Source organism: Anolis sagrei, chromosome 9, assembly GCF_037176765.1.
Source record: "Anolis sagrei isolate rAnoSag1 chromosome 9, rAnoSag1.mat, whole genome shotgun sequence".
Lineage (NCBI taxonomy): Eukaryota > Metazoa > Chordata > Lepidosauria > Squamata > Dactyloidae > Anolis > Anolis sagrei.
This window is the reverse complement of record NC_090029.1, coordinates 14,480,569-14,493,843: the sequence shown is the minus strand read 5'-3', so window position 1 is coordinate 14,493,843 and position 13,275 is coordinate 14,480,569. Positions and strand designations below refer to the sequence as shown.

Here is a 13,275-nt window from a genome sequence, read left to right as displayed (position 1 = left end):
CTTCCGAACAGTCTTCAAAGGCAGCCCCACGTAGACTGCACTGCAGTAGTCTATTCAAGATGCAACAAGAGTGTGAACCACTGTGGCCAAGTCCGGAAACTCAAGGCAGGGCTGCAACTGGCGCACAAACTTTAATTGTGCAAAAGCTTTCCTGGCCACTGTTGAAACCTGGCTAAACATGCCCAGTTCTTTAAGCTGCTCCTCATAGAGCTTGTTCTCCAGAACCCTGATCATTTTAGTCGCCCTCCTCTGGACACATTCCAGCTTGTCAATAAATCTCTTCGATTGTGGTGCCCAGAATTGGACACAATATTCCAGGTGTGGTCTGACCAAGGCGGAATAGAGGGGTAGTATGTCCAGCTCTCTAAGCCGCTCCTCATAGGGCTTGTTCTCCAGACCCTTGATCATCGAGTCCCTTTAACCACCCAGCGAGTTGCAACCTGCGAGACTCAACCACTGACCATGGAAGAGAAAAATGCACCAATGACACTCACAAGCTGAGCAAAGAAGAGGAAGTAAGCAGAGGCACTGGCAAATGATTCCCACTTGTGTGTGTTCCCCCAACTCATTTACAAATGGCAATCCGTGGAATGTCAGGATTGCTAGTAACGTGCTACTGCTTCCCCCTCGGGTCAAGACGCTGACTGCTCAGCGCCTCCTTCCGCGACAGGAAAATCATACATATACAGCAGTGATTCTCAACCTTCCTAATGCCACGACCCCTTGATACAGTTCCTCATGTTGTGGTGACCCCCAACTATAAAATTATTTTCATTGCTACTTCAAAACTGTAATTTTGCTACTGTTATGGGTCATCATGTAAATATCAGATATGCAGAATATATTTTCATTCACTGAGCCAAATGTGGCACAAATACCTGATTCACCCAAATTTGAATACTGGTGAGGTTGCGGGGGAGGTGTATTGATTGAGTCATTTGGGAGTTGTCGTTGCTGGGATTTATAGTTCGCCTACAGTCAAAGAGCATTCTGAACTCCACCAATGATGGAATTGAACTAAACTTGACGCACAGAACTCCATGACCAACAGAAAATATGAGAAGAGTTTGGTGGACATTGACCTTGAGTTTTGGAGTTGTAGTTCACCTAAATCCAGAGACGACTGTGGACTCAAACAATGATGGATCTGGACCAAACTTGGCACAGATACTTAATATTTCCAAATGTGAACACAGGTGGAGTTTGGGAGAAATAGAGCTTGATATTTGGGAGTTGTAGTTGCTGGGATTTATAGTTCACCTACAATCAAAGAGCATTCTGAACCCCACCAATGATAGAATTGGGCTAGACTTCCCACACAGAACCCCCATGATCAACAGAAAATACTGCGGTCTTTTCTGATGGTCTTAGGCGACCCCTGTGACACTCCTTCGCGACCCCTCCAGGGGTCCCGGCCCCCAGGTTGAGAATCACTGATATACAGCCTCAAAATTAAAGTTCTACTTGAACAAGAAATCTATACTGCAACACAAAGCATGGTTTGGCAGCGACAAAAAGCTCCTTGCAGGGATGGGGTGAACTTCTCTGATGGAAGGCAATAACCAAAGGGACGCTGCTATTTTGGGAATGGGAAAAAGGCAGAGGGAGTGGAGCGAGGAAGAGGAGGAGGCGGTGGCGGAGGCCAGAGCGGAGTCTTGCCAAGCTTGCAAAATAGCAATAAGGGGCAGTTGGAATTCATGATAGGTAGGGGATGACAATCGGGAAGCAGCTATTGACAGACCTGCATTCTACCCAGCTGCCAAGCGGCAGTATTGATTTCAATTAACTCAGCTGTGTGTCCTTCTGTAAACATAGTGCACGGTTCATGTCCATAAAGCACACGTACATGCCCTCCCCTTTTTAGGAAGAGCCCACTCCCCTAAAATATAGGACTTCCTGGCATCTTGTTCAATCTCCAACTCCAGTATTATCAGTCCCTTTATTATAAGCAGGTATGAATACAGATGGAGTTTGGGGGAAATAGACCTCGACATTTGAGAGCTGTAGTTACTGGGATTTAAAGTTCACCTACAACAGTGATTATCAACCTGGGGGTCGGGACCCCTGGAGGGGTCGCGAGAGGGTGTCAGAGGGGTCGCCAAAGACCATCACAGACAGTATTTTCTGTTGGTCATGGGAGTTCTGTATGGGAAGTTGGCCTAATTCTATTACTGGTGGGCTTCAGAATACTCCTTGATTGAAGATGAACTATAAATCCCAGCAACTACAACTCCCAAATGTCAAGGTTTATTTTCCCTGAACTTCACCAGTGTTCACATTTGGGCATATTTAATATTCATGCCAAGTTTGATCCAGATCCATCATTGTTTGAGTCCACAGTGCTCTTTGAATGTAGGTGAATTATAAATCCCAGCAACTACAACTCCCAAATGACAAAATCAATCCTCCCATCCCAACCCCACCAGTATTCAAATTTGGGCATATTGGGTATTTGCCCCAAATTTGGCCCAGTCAATGAGAATACGTCCTGCATATCAGATATTTACATAATGATTCATAATAGTAGCAAAATTACAATTATGAAGTAGCAATGAATATAATGTAATGGTTGGGGGTCACCACAGCATGAGGGACTGTATGAAGGGGTCGCGGCATTAGGAACGTTAAGAACCACTGACCTACAATCAAAGAGCATTCTGAACCCCATCAACGACAGAATTGGGGCAAACTTCCCACACAGAACCCCCATGACTATGCTAATAATGTATTATATATACATACAATACTGATAGTGATATTATAATATAATACAATATAATACATAGTAATAATATTGTAATATAGTAATACTAATATATTAAATATGATAATATATAAATTATAATATATTGTAATATATTAAATATGATAATATATAATTTATTTATTTATTTATCGTGTCAGTAGCAACCAGACTATTGTATTACATTTTTAACAAAATTTTAACAAAGACAAGACAGAGTTTGCAAGCTTGGTAGTTCATCTCAAGAACAGAGAAGCATCCCGAGCTCTGAGGATCACCTGGGAAGGAATCCCACTGGAGCATTGCAGCACACCCAAATACCTGGGAGTCACTCTGGACCGTGCTCTGACCTACAAGAAGCACTGCCTGAACATCAATAAAAAAGTGGGTGCTAGAAACAATATCATATGAAAGCTGACTGGCACAACCTGGGGATCACAACCAGATACAGTGAAGACATCTGCCCTTGTGCCGTGCTACTCTGCTGCTGAGTATGCATGCCCAGTGTGGAACACATCTCACCATGCTAAAACAGTGGATGTGGCTCTTAATGAGACATGCCGCATTATCACGGGGTGTCTGTGCCCTACACCACATCCGCTGGGAAGTAGCAGCCAATAGTGAAAGGACCAAGGCAGTGACATCTCCAGCTCATCCCCTGTTTGGGTACCAGCCAGCACGTCAACGACTTAAATCTAGAAATAGTTTTCTAGATTTAAGTGTCTACAGAGACACTTGCTGAACACCTCAGCAAGTGAGAGTCCAAAAGTGGCAGGCTCAAACACAGAACCTCAATCAATGGCTGATACCAAATGAGAGACTCCCCCCTAGGCACACAGAAGACTGGGCGACTTGGAAGGTGCTGAACAGACTGCACTCTGGCACTACGAGATGCAGAGCCAACCTTCAGAAATAGGGCTACAAAGTGGAATCCTCGACATGCGAGTGTGGAGAAGAGCAAACCACTGACCACCTGCTGCAATGCAACTTGAGCCCTGCCACATGCACAATGGAGGACCTTCTTGCGTCAACATTGGAGGCACTCCAAGTGGCCAGATACTGGTCAAAGGACATTTAATCAACTACCAAACTCACAAATTTTGTATTTTGTCTGTTTGTTTGCTTTGTTCTGTTAGAAATGTAATATAATTGGTGGTTGCCCTGACACGACAAATAAATAGTTGATTAAATGATAATATATAATAATATATAATGATATACCGTTTTATTATTGTATATTTTGAGTTGCAGTGTTTCTGATTGTGAGCCGCTTTGAGTCTCCGTAGGGAGAGATAAATAAAACAGAATATATATAAACAAACAAACAAACAAACAGATTAATAATAATAAATGAACAGAAAGTCTGTAAAATCAATTGTCATGGAAGATGGTTTGCGAATATTGTTTGTTTGTTTTTTCAACCTGGGAGGTGACCATTTTAGACTTGACTCCTGCCAAATGGCTGCAGAACGGCTTGCCAGAAAAGGGCCCTCTCACCTGGGCAGGAATATGGCGTTGTGGAGGAAATTCTCAAAGACCTTTCGGTACTCGGCCTCTTCCTTCTCGGCTTGTTTCTCTGCCTCTGTCTTTGGGCAGCCGCAGCATGGCCCCTTCTCTCCCCCGGAGCCCTCGGGTTTGGTGGGCTCAGTGGCTTCCTCGGTGTCGATGGTGCCGTCGGCATACCTCCGAATCGGGACTCGTTCTGGAACGGGGAAGGGAGAGACGTGCAGTTGCGGATAATATGGCCCAGAAATTACCCTAATGACAACCATGCCGGGGATTTAAATAAGGGGATGCAGGCAGGAATACCCTTCCTTCCATTTTTAACACAAGAGCTGCACAAAGCATGGGTTTCCACATGTTTCCGGACTACTACTCCTATCAGACTTAGTCATCATAGCCAGCAGAGAGGAATCCTGGAAGTTACAGCTCTGGAAAAAGTTTGGAGCACTGGAAGCAGTTGAGATCTAGATTAGAAATGGTAGGTGCTCTTCAAAGCTAGTGATGGTGGTTTTCTCAGCCCCACATGTGGTCAACAATAGCCTAGAACCCATGGTTTACAAAGCATGTTCTCTACCATAGGGGTGCAGCCTTGTCAGGCATGTAGCCGGGGGGGGGGGGGGCGCTTGAGGGGCTTCAGCCCCCCCCCCAAAAAAAATCTCATGGTGGTTCGCGAAAAGGCCTTACTGGTGCATTATTTAAACTGTTATGTTTCTTCATATCATGATCTGATCACCATACTCAATATATCCCATATGCATGAGGGTATTGGGGTAATGATATAAAAGGTTTGCTAGGCTAGACCCTCTTTCACTCAGCCCCCCCCCCCCCCCCCAAATTCACACACACCCCCGAAACGAAATCCTGGCTATGGGCCTGAGCCTTGTGGTGTTGCTTCGTAGTCATTTGGACTGCACCAAAGGCTGGGGAACAGCTTAGGACTAGAGATACGATGGCCTGCAATAGCTTTTACAGCAGTGGTTCTCAACCTGTGTCCTCAGGTGTTTTGGCCTACAACTCCCAGAAATCCCAGCCAATTTACCAGTGGTTAGTATTTCTGGGAGTTGAAGGCCAAAACCTCTGGAGACCCACAGGTTGAGAAACACTGTTTTAGAGGAACCTAGAAAAAGAGACCAAGGACTGGAGTCCCTTGCAAATTCAGAAGAATTTTCTTTATTTCAAAGTACCAGGTGCTTCTTTGTGTTCCAGCAGCACCCTGTTTCCCCACCTTCATGGATTCATCACTTCCAAGGCACAAGATTGAAACCTGGTCCTCAAACCCAACCAGATGAGCAATGGTAGAACCAGGCTAGTAGAATGGATGACACCACTTTGGACCTCCAGGTGAAGGAAGTCACCACCAGAAGAGCTCCCTGCCACTCAAAACCAGAATGGGTTGGACAAATACACTGGGAGCAAGATGAAGCAGTAAAACCATTCTACGACTGTACGGAGCAAGCCCTGAGGACCTTGTGGTCCATCTCACCTTTGGAGCAATAGCTGTGCCGATACAGGTAATTATCTTGGGGCTGCTGTTGCCACCGGACAATGTAATACGAGAGATTGCCGTTGGGATAAGTGGGAGGGTTCCATTTCACAATCAGCTGGGAGGAAGAGTTGGATGCCGATATGACGTCCAGAGGGATGGATGGCACTAGGAAGGAAAGAAACACACGCACACATATATAAAGAGAACTACATCAGCTTTTCTCACCAAAGGACACAATGTACTGAAAAGTTAATTCACAAAAAATGAAAGCCATTCCACTACGTGGATTATGTCATACACTTGTCCCTCCATGTTGAAGGTTTTGACATTTTTGGATTTGATTATTCGTGAATTTGATTAAAATGTTTTCTCTATGTCCTCCATTGTGACTCTACGTTCTCACACTGTGGTCAATAATTATGGTTCATGATGGTTAATAAACAAATATATTATTATTATTTCTTCCCTTGAAGATCTAGAGATTTATAAAGAGAACATTTGAGGTTCTCCAGGAGGAGGACATTTGAGGTTCTCCAGTATGAGACTATTTGAGATCCTCTTGTATGGGAACATCTGGGGTCCTGCAGTATGATTCAATGGTCCCTAAGTCTTCCAGATATATTTTAAGTCCTCTAATATGAGAACATCTGGGGTCCTTCACAATTACAATATTTGAGGTCCTCCAGTATGAATCAATGATTTCTAGGTCCTCCAGATAGAGAAAATATTAAGTCTTCTAATATGAGAACATCTGGGATCCTCCACAATGCTATAATATTTGAGGTCCTCCAGTATGATTCAATGGTCCCAAAGTCCTGTAGATATATTTTAAGTCCTCTAATATGAGAACATCTGGGGTACTCAATGATGATATTTGAGGTCCTCCAGTATGATTAAACGGTCTCTAAGTCCTCCAGATATATTTTAAGTCCTCTAATATGAGGACATCTGGGGTCCTCCACAATGATATTTGAGGTCCTCCAATATGATTAAACGGTCCCTAACTTCACTACCTCTGAGGATGCTTGCCATAGATGCAGGCGAAACGTCAGGAGAAATGCCTCTAGAACATGGCTCTATAGCCCGAAAAAACCCACAAGAACCTGGTCCCTAAGTCCTCCAGATATATTTTAAGTCCTTTAATATGAGAACATCTGGGGTCCTCCACAATTTGAGGTTCTCCGGTATGATTCAGTGTTCCCTAGGTCCTCCAGATAGAGAATATTTTAAGTCCTCTACCATGACAACATATGGGGTCCTCCGCAACAATAATATTTGAGGTCCTTCAGTATGAGAACATTTCAAAGTCCTCCAGCATGACTCAATGGTCAGATTCAAAGGTTGGCTTCCAGTGGTAGTCATCCAGAGAGTCATGCTGTAAGACCTAGGCATTCCTAGACCAATGTTCTCTCAGCTGTACCTTAATGGTACGATATACAACAAATACAATACTTTCTAAGCATAGGAGGTGCAATCTGCGATGCCTTCATCAACACCCTCAAGTGTGGTCAATGACCAAGAGTAGCCAGGATCTGGCCAATCGAAAGTCCCCAGCTCTAAAGCAACACAACATTGGGAAAGGTCAGAAGTTCAAGTTTGTCTGTAGTAACACAGTGCATTAAGGGCAGAGGAGTGGAAATCACACTTTCGGAAAGCTTGGAAGCCTAACTCCTGAATGAGATGCATGACGAGTGAAGGGTGAGAAGCTTCTGTGAGACTCAGCTTATCCCTCAAATGGCAAAATTTGTAACCGCACGGGAGTCTTCACTTTGTGTTCTATCTTGGTACATACCCTTCTCGGATCATCCTGGGGTAAAACATGGGAGGGGAATAGAGACCTAGTAAATCAGTATTCCAGAAAAAGAAAGCATCTATAATGCATCTATAATTCCGAATTAATGCAATTCGACACCACTTTAGCTGCCATGGCTCAATACTATGGAATTGTTGTTTAGTGAGGCACCAGGACTCTTTGGTATAGAAGGCTAAAGACCTTGCAAAACTACAACTATTCCCATGATTCTACAGCATTGTGGAAATCATCTACCGGACAGATGGTAAGCTGTTTAACCTCAGCAGACTGAAAGCCAAAACCAAGGTTACAACAACATCTGTTATAGAACTCCAGTATGCTGATGACAACGTCGTCTGTGCGCATTCAGTAGAGCTACAAGCCACTCTAAACACCTTCGCATATGAGAAGCATACGAGAAGCTCGGCCTGTCATTGAACATCAAAGAAAACCAAAGTGCTCTTCCAGCAGGCACCAGCCAACCCCTCTCCAATACCAGAGATACAGCTTAATGGTGTAACATTAGAAAATGTTGACCATTTCTGCTACTTCTCCACAAAAGTCGACACTGACACCAAAATCCAACACCGCCTGAGCTCTGCAAGTGCAGCATTTTTCCGAATGAAGCAGAGAGTGTTTGAGGACATCCGTAGGAATACCAAGGTGCTTGTCTATAAAGCTATTGTCCTCCCAACCCTGCTATATGCCTGCGAAACATGGACTGTCTACAGACGTCACATGCAACTCCTGGAACGATTCCATCAGTGCTGCCTCTGGAAAATCCTGAAAATCTCTTGGGAAGACAGGCGGACGAACGTCAGCGTGCTGGAAGAAGCAAAGACCACCAGAACTGAAGCGATGGTTCTCCACCATCAACTCCGCTGGGCCGGCCATGTTGTCCGGATGCCGGACCACTGTCTCCCAAAGCAGTTGCTTTATTCCGAACTCAAGAATGTAAAACAGAATGTTGGTGGGCAGGAAAAGAATTTTAAAGATGGGCTCAAAGTCAGCCTTAAAAACTCTGGCATAGACACTGAGAACTGGGAAGCCCTGGCCCTTGAGTGCTCCAGCTGGAGGTCAGCTGTGACCAGCAGTGCTGCAGAATTTGAAGAGGCATGAATAGAAGAGAGAAACGTGTCAAGAGGAAGGCGTGTCAAACCAACCCCGACCGAGACCGCCTTCCACCTGGAAACAAATGTCCTCACTGTGGGAGAAGATGCAGGTCAATAATAGGGCTCCACAGTCACCTACAGACCCACCAGAACACTGATCCTGGAAGACTATCCTACTCGGCCAACGAGGGATCACCTAAGTAAGTAAATAAGTAAGTAAGTAAGAGCACTGTGGCAATTAAAATGGTGTCAAACTGTGTTAGTTCTATGGTGTAGATGTAGCCTAAGAGAACCCCCCAGAAGAACAGCTCCAAATTCCTCTGCAATGGATGAGCAAAGGGTGCCTATGGCCGAATGGCGGCAAACAAAGCAGGAGCAGAAACTGCCGTGTTGTCCGAAGTCCTGTGTCCATTGAGGCCCGCTCCAAGAATGAATTGGATTCAACAGTAATTAGCAATACTCTAAGAAACAGATAGGTCAAGCCATGGTTATTTTGATCTTGGTTATGCCCACTCCACGCTTAACACACAAAATGCCACCACATGCTGTGCCTTGACTGTGCAAATCTGCGCTATCGTGGCCACCAGCTGTGAGTAAGGATCTATTTAAAGCCATACGCCATCTCATGTGTTATTTGAAACATCAGTACAAACGTGACTTGTGCTTCTGCCTCTGATACGACATGCTTGTAGATGTCACACAAGCTTCTCTGAAGCACACTGGGATCAATCCACTCTCGGGGCGGACGAAAGTACATCCGTAACCCTGTCGCTGGATCTGATACCATCCCCACTCCCAATTAGAGAGATTTTGTTCAAGATGATTATGTGCAGTTGGGTATTTTCACTGAGTTTAATAAATTGGACAATTATCAGCTCTGTATATACGTCCCTATCGGATGCAATTATGTCCCTGACGTGCTCTAAAGCTCAAAAGTTCAGAAGAGTAAAAAGTTGGCAGGAAAGAACAACAACTTGGAACCAGGTGCAACTGGAATATTACATGTGTGGTGTAACTGGGACATGTCCTTGTTGGTCAACTTCTGCACCACTCCCACCCCAAGGTTGGTGTAGACCAGTGGTTCTCAACCTTCTGAATGCCACGACCCCTTGATAAAGTTCCTCATGTTGTGGTGAGCCCTGACCATAACATTATTTTCATTGCTACGCACTTCATATTTTTGCTACTGTTATGAATTGTAATGTCAATATCTCATATGCAGGATGTATTACCAAATTTGGCACAAATACCCAATACACCCACATTTGAATACTGGTGGAGTTAGGATGGGGATGACTGATTTTGTCATTTGGGAGTTGTGGATGATGGGATTTATACAATCAAAGAGCACTCTGAATTCCACCAATGATGGAACTGAACCAAACTTGGCACACAGAACTATAGTGATCCAACAGAAAATACTGGAAGGGTTTGGTGGGCATTGACCTTGAGTTTTGGAGTTGTAGTTCACCTTCATCCAGAGAGCACTGTGGACTCAAACAATGATGGATCTGGACCAAGAGAGCACTGTGGACTCAAACAATGATGGATTGGCACGAATACTCAATATGCCCAGATGTGAACACTAGTGGACTTTGGGGGAAATAGACCTTGGCATTTGGGAGTTGTAGTCGCTGACATCCCGTCCTGACCCCCAAGTTGAGAAACGCTGGTGTAGGCCAGAATCCCCACTGTTGGATCCAGATCTTTCAACCAGCTTGATGGTTCTGAATGCGACCACTTGGTCAGTTTGTTCTCCATCATGGTCATCATGGTCAGCATAATGGCTTTGACGTAAATGGTGTACTGAGTCCAAAGTTTCAGTGCTTGCAGTGCTTTATTGGGAGGCAGGAACAACACTTCAAAGCCAACACATCTAGAGTAACAAGTCATTTCCATTTGGGAGAGAGGGCAGAGAAACTCAAGTGGTATCAAACTGCATCAATTCCACAGTGTAGACCATACATGGGCCATTTTGGGCCCTCCAGGTGTTTTGGACTTCAACTCCCACAATTCCTAACAGCCGGTAGGCTGTTAGGAATTGTGGGAGTTGAAGCCCAAAACACCTGGAGGGCCCAAAATGGCCCATGTATGGTATAGACGCACCCCACGATACATCGCAACAGATCATCTGCCTTACCTGCAGCCTTAGTTCGGATGTAGACGATCTCGCTCTTTGCTCCGTGGACGTGGTTGTTCTCCATCATGGTCAGCGTGACGGCTTTGACATAAATGGCGTACTGAGTCCACGGCTTCAGCGCCTGCAGCAAAATCCCCGGATTGTCCTCTTTGTTGGGAGGCAGGTCCACGTCCACCATGTTCCAGCTGTTTGAGCCGCAGGCGTCCTGCCCATCGTATTCCGTCACGTTCTGAAAGGGCCTGGAAGAGGCAAAGCAAGAGACCGTTGTCACTTTTCCTTTGAAGAAAACCCTCCTACGGGCTTCCGAAAAACGAAACCTGTGATAATAACACTTCGGAAGACTAAAAATGGGTTCTTCCCATTCTCTTTTTGGCTATTATTATTATTATTATTATTATTATTATTATTATTATTATATGTATTTTTACCGCGCATTATCTCCCCAAATAATAACAACACCACTTTATTTATAGTCCAGTTAGTTTAGTCTATTCTAAGGGTTTCCCTTCCCCGATGTCTCCCATATGACAGTTGGGAATGTATATTTTTCTTCTCTCTTCTCTCTTCTCTGTTTCTGATCTCATTCTGATTGGTTGTTGAAAACTATACTTTTTTACTGCAAGCTTTTTGAATCTGACTTCTGGCTTCTTACGCTTTAGTATGTGCTGTGTGCTTTGAGATCTCTCTCTGCTTGTGTGTCAGGAGAGATGTAGCGACTGAGTTTTTCCCTCTCTTGAACCCTTAGAAGAGATGGGTGTTTGAGTAACTCAGACCCAGTTCTTGATTATTAAAGAATGCAGTTTTTTTTAGCTACATTAAGATCACTACTGACCGAAAAGTCATGAGTTTGAAGCCAGCCCGGGTCGGAGTGAGTGTCCGACCAATTTGTGTAGCTTGCTGTCGACCTTTGCAGCCCGAAAGACAGTTGCATCTGTCAAGTAGGAAATTTAAGTACCGCCTACGCGGGGAGGCTAATTTAACTAATTTACAATGGCATAAAAATCTCCAACAAGCCTGCAAAGAATGAGGAAGTACTTCATCAGTGTCACAAATGGTCGGTGAAGCAACAGCTCCCCTGGTGGCCAGAATACCGTAATGAAAAGTTGGAATGTGAAATTGCCTCTGTGTCTGTCTCAATATGTTGTATGTCTATGGCAATGAATGTTTGCTATGTATATGTATGTTGTAATCCGCCCCGAGTCCCCAGCGGGGTGAGAAGGGCGGAATATAAATACTGTAAGTAAATAAATAAACCTTTTGTAATTTTTAAAGACAGGATTCTGCACATTTGCCTCCTAAGATCTTAATTCTTTACAGTCACATCACACGGCACTTCATGCTTTGCTAGCTGTGATCTGAATGCTCAACTTTTAGTATCATGTTTGATTTTTGGATGCTTTACTAATTTTTAGAGTAGTTTTCCCTAACACCATATATTCCAGATTATCAAAGCAGATAATCCACATTATGTGCTTTGAACTGGATTATATGAGTCTACACCATCATATAATACAAATTAAATACAAATATAATACAAATTATCAAAGCAGGCAATCCACATGATCTGCTTTGAACTAGATTATATGAGTCTACACTGCCATACAATTTAGATTATCAATGGCAGTGTAGACAGGGCCTTAGCTAAATCAGTAATAGTAGCATTCTATCTGTCCTTTTTGCATTACTTTTATTAATTTATGACACTGAAATTAGGGATCAGATCCTTGTTATGTATGTATTCCAACTTAGTAGTAACTCAGTATTAAGCCAGGCTAAGATGAAAAAGGATCTGAACCCTGAATTCCAATATTTAGAAGCATACCTGGTCAGACACCCACTTATTTTTCCCTCTCCCAGCTCATGTGTAGCTTCTTCCCCTCGTCCCTTGTCATCTTGCCTATAACCTCAGTGCATTCCACATCCGGTTGTCAATACTCACGCTTCTTTGTAATACACAGTGAAGCTGATCAGATCTCGATAGTCCTTAGGGCGATACTGTTCCCAGGTGAGCTTGATCCGATTCTTCATTGTAGTGTTAGAAACAAATTTTAGAATGTGGCTTTCACCTGCAAAATGGAGCAATACGTTACCCAAAGCGCCACAAACACACAAGTACATTCAGTCCTGGTTTAAACATAATTGTGTTTCTGGAACTGTGGCACATTTCTACTACACAGTTATGCGTTTACTGGCTGTTGCCATGTTCTAGAGAATGTAGTACGAACCATTATCACCCCTTGGAGGATATGTTCCCAAACTTCACATGAATACATACCAACATGGATAATACAAAACCCTATTTAAATGAAGGACTTCTGGCTCAATAATTACATAAAGATGCACTAGAGGACCACAAAACGTCTTGAAAAGACATCTTTTGCCAGACGTGGATAAATGAATCTGCGGATACTGGTTCCATACATTCAGAATTGTACTGGAATTTGATAAGACACTTCTTTTTTTCTCTAGACAGAAACAAGTCTAACAAAGTGTTTTAAC

The 13,275-nt window shown here is 43.8% G+C and overlaps 1 protein-coding gene across 1 annotated transcript in view; it reads right to left on the bottom strand.

Moving 5' to 3' along the window:
• The window catches only part of IGF1R (insulin like growth factor 1 receptor), a 235,733-nt gene that overhangs the window by 28,817 nt on the left and 193,641 nt on the right, over nt 1-13,275 (bottom strand). The window contains exons 7-10 of the mRNA XM_060755650.2: nt 12,716-12,842; nt 10,777-11,015; nt 5,730-5,897; nt 4,241-4,445 (exon numbers count right to left, since the gene is read on the bottom strand). Coding sequence (XP_060611633.2) covers nt 4,241-4,445; nt 5,730-5,897; nt 10,777-11,015; nt 12,716-12,842 — 739 coding nt within the window. The remainder of the gene's footprint in view (nt 1-4,240; nt 4,446-5,729; nt 5,898-10,776; nt 11,016-12,715; nt 12,843-13,275) is intronic.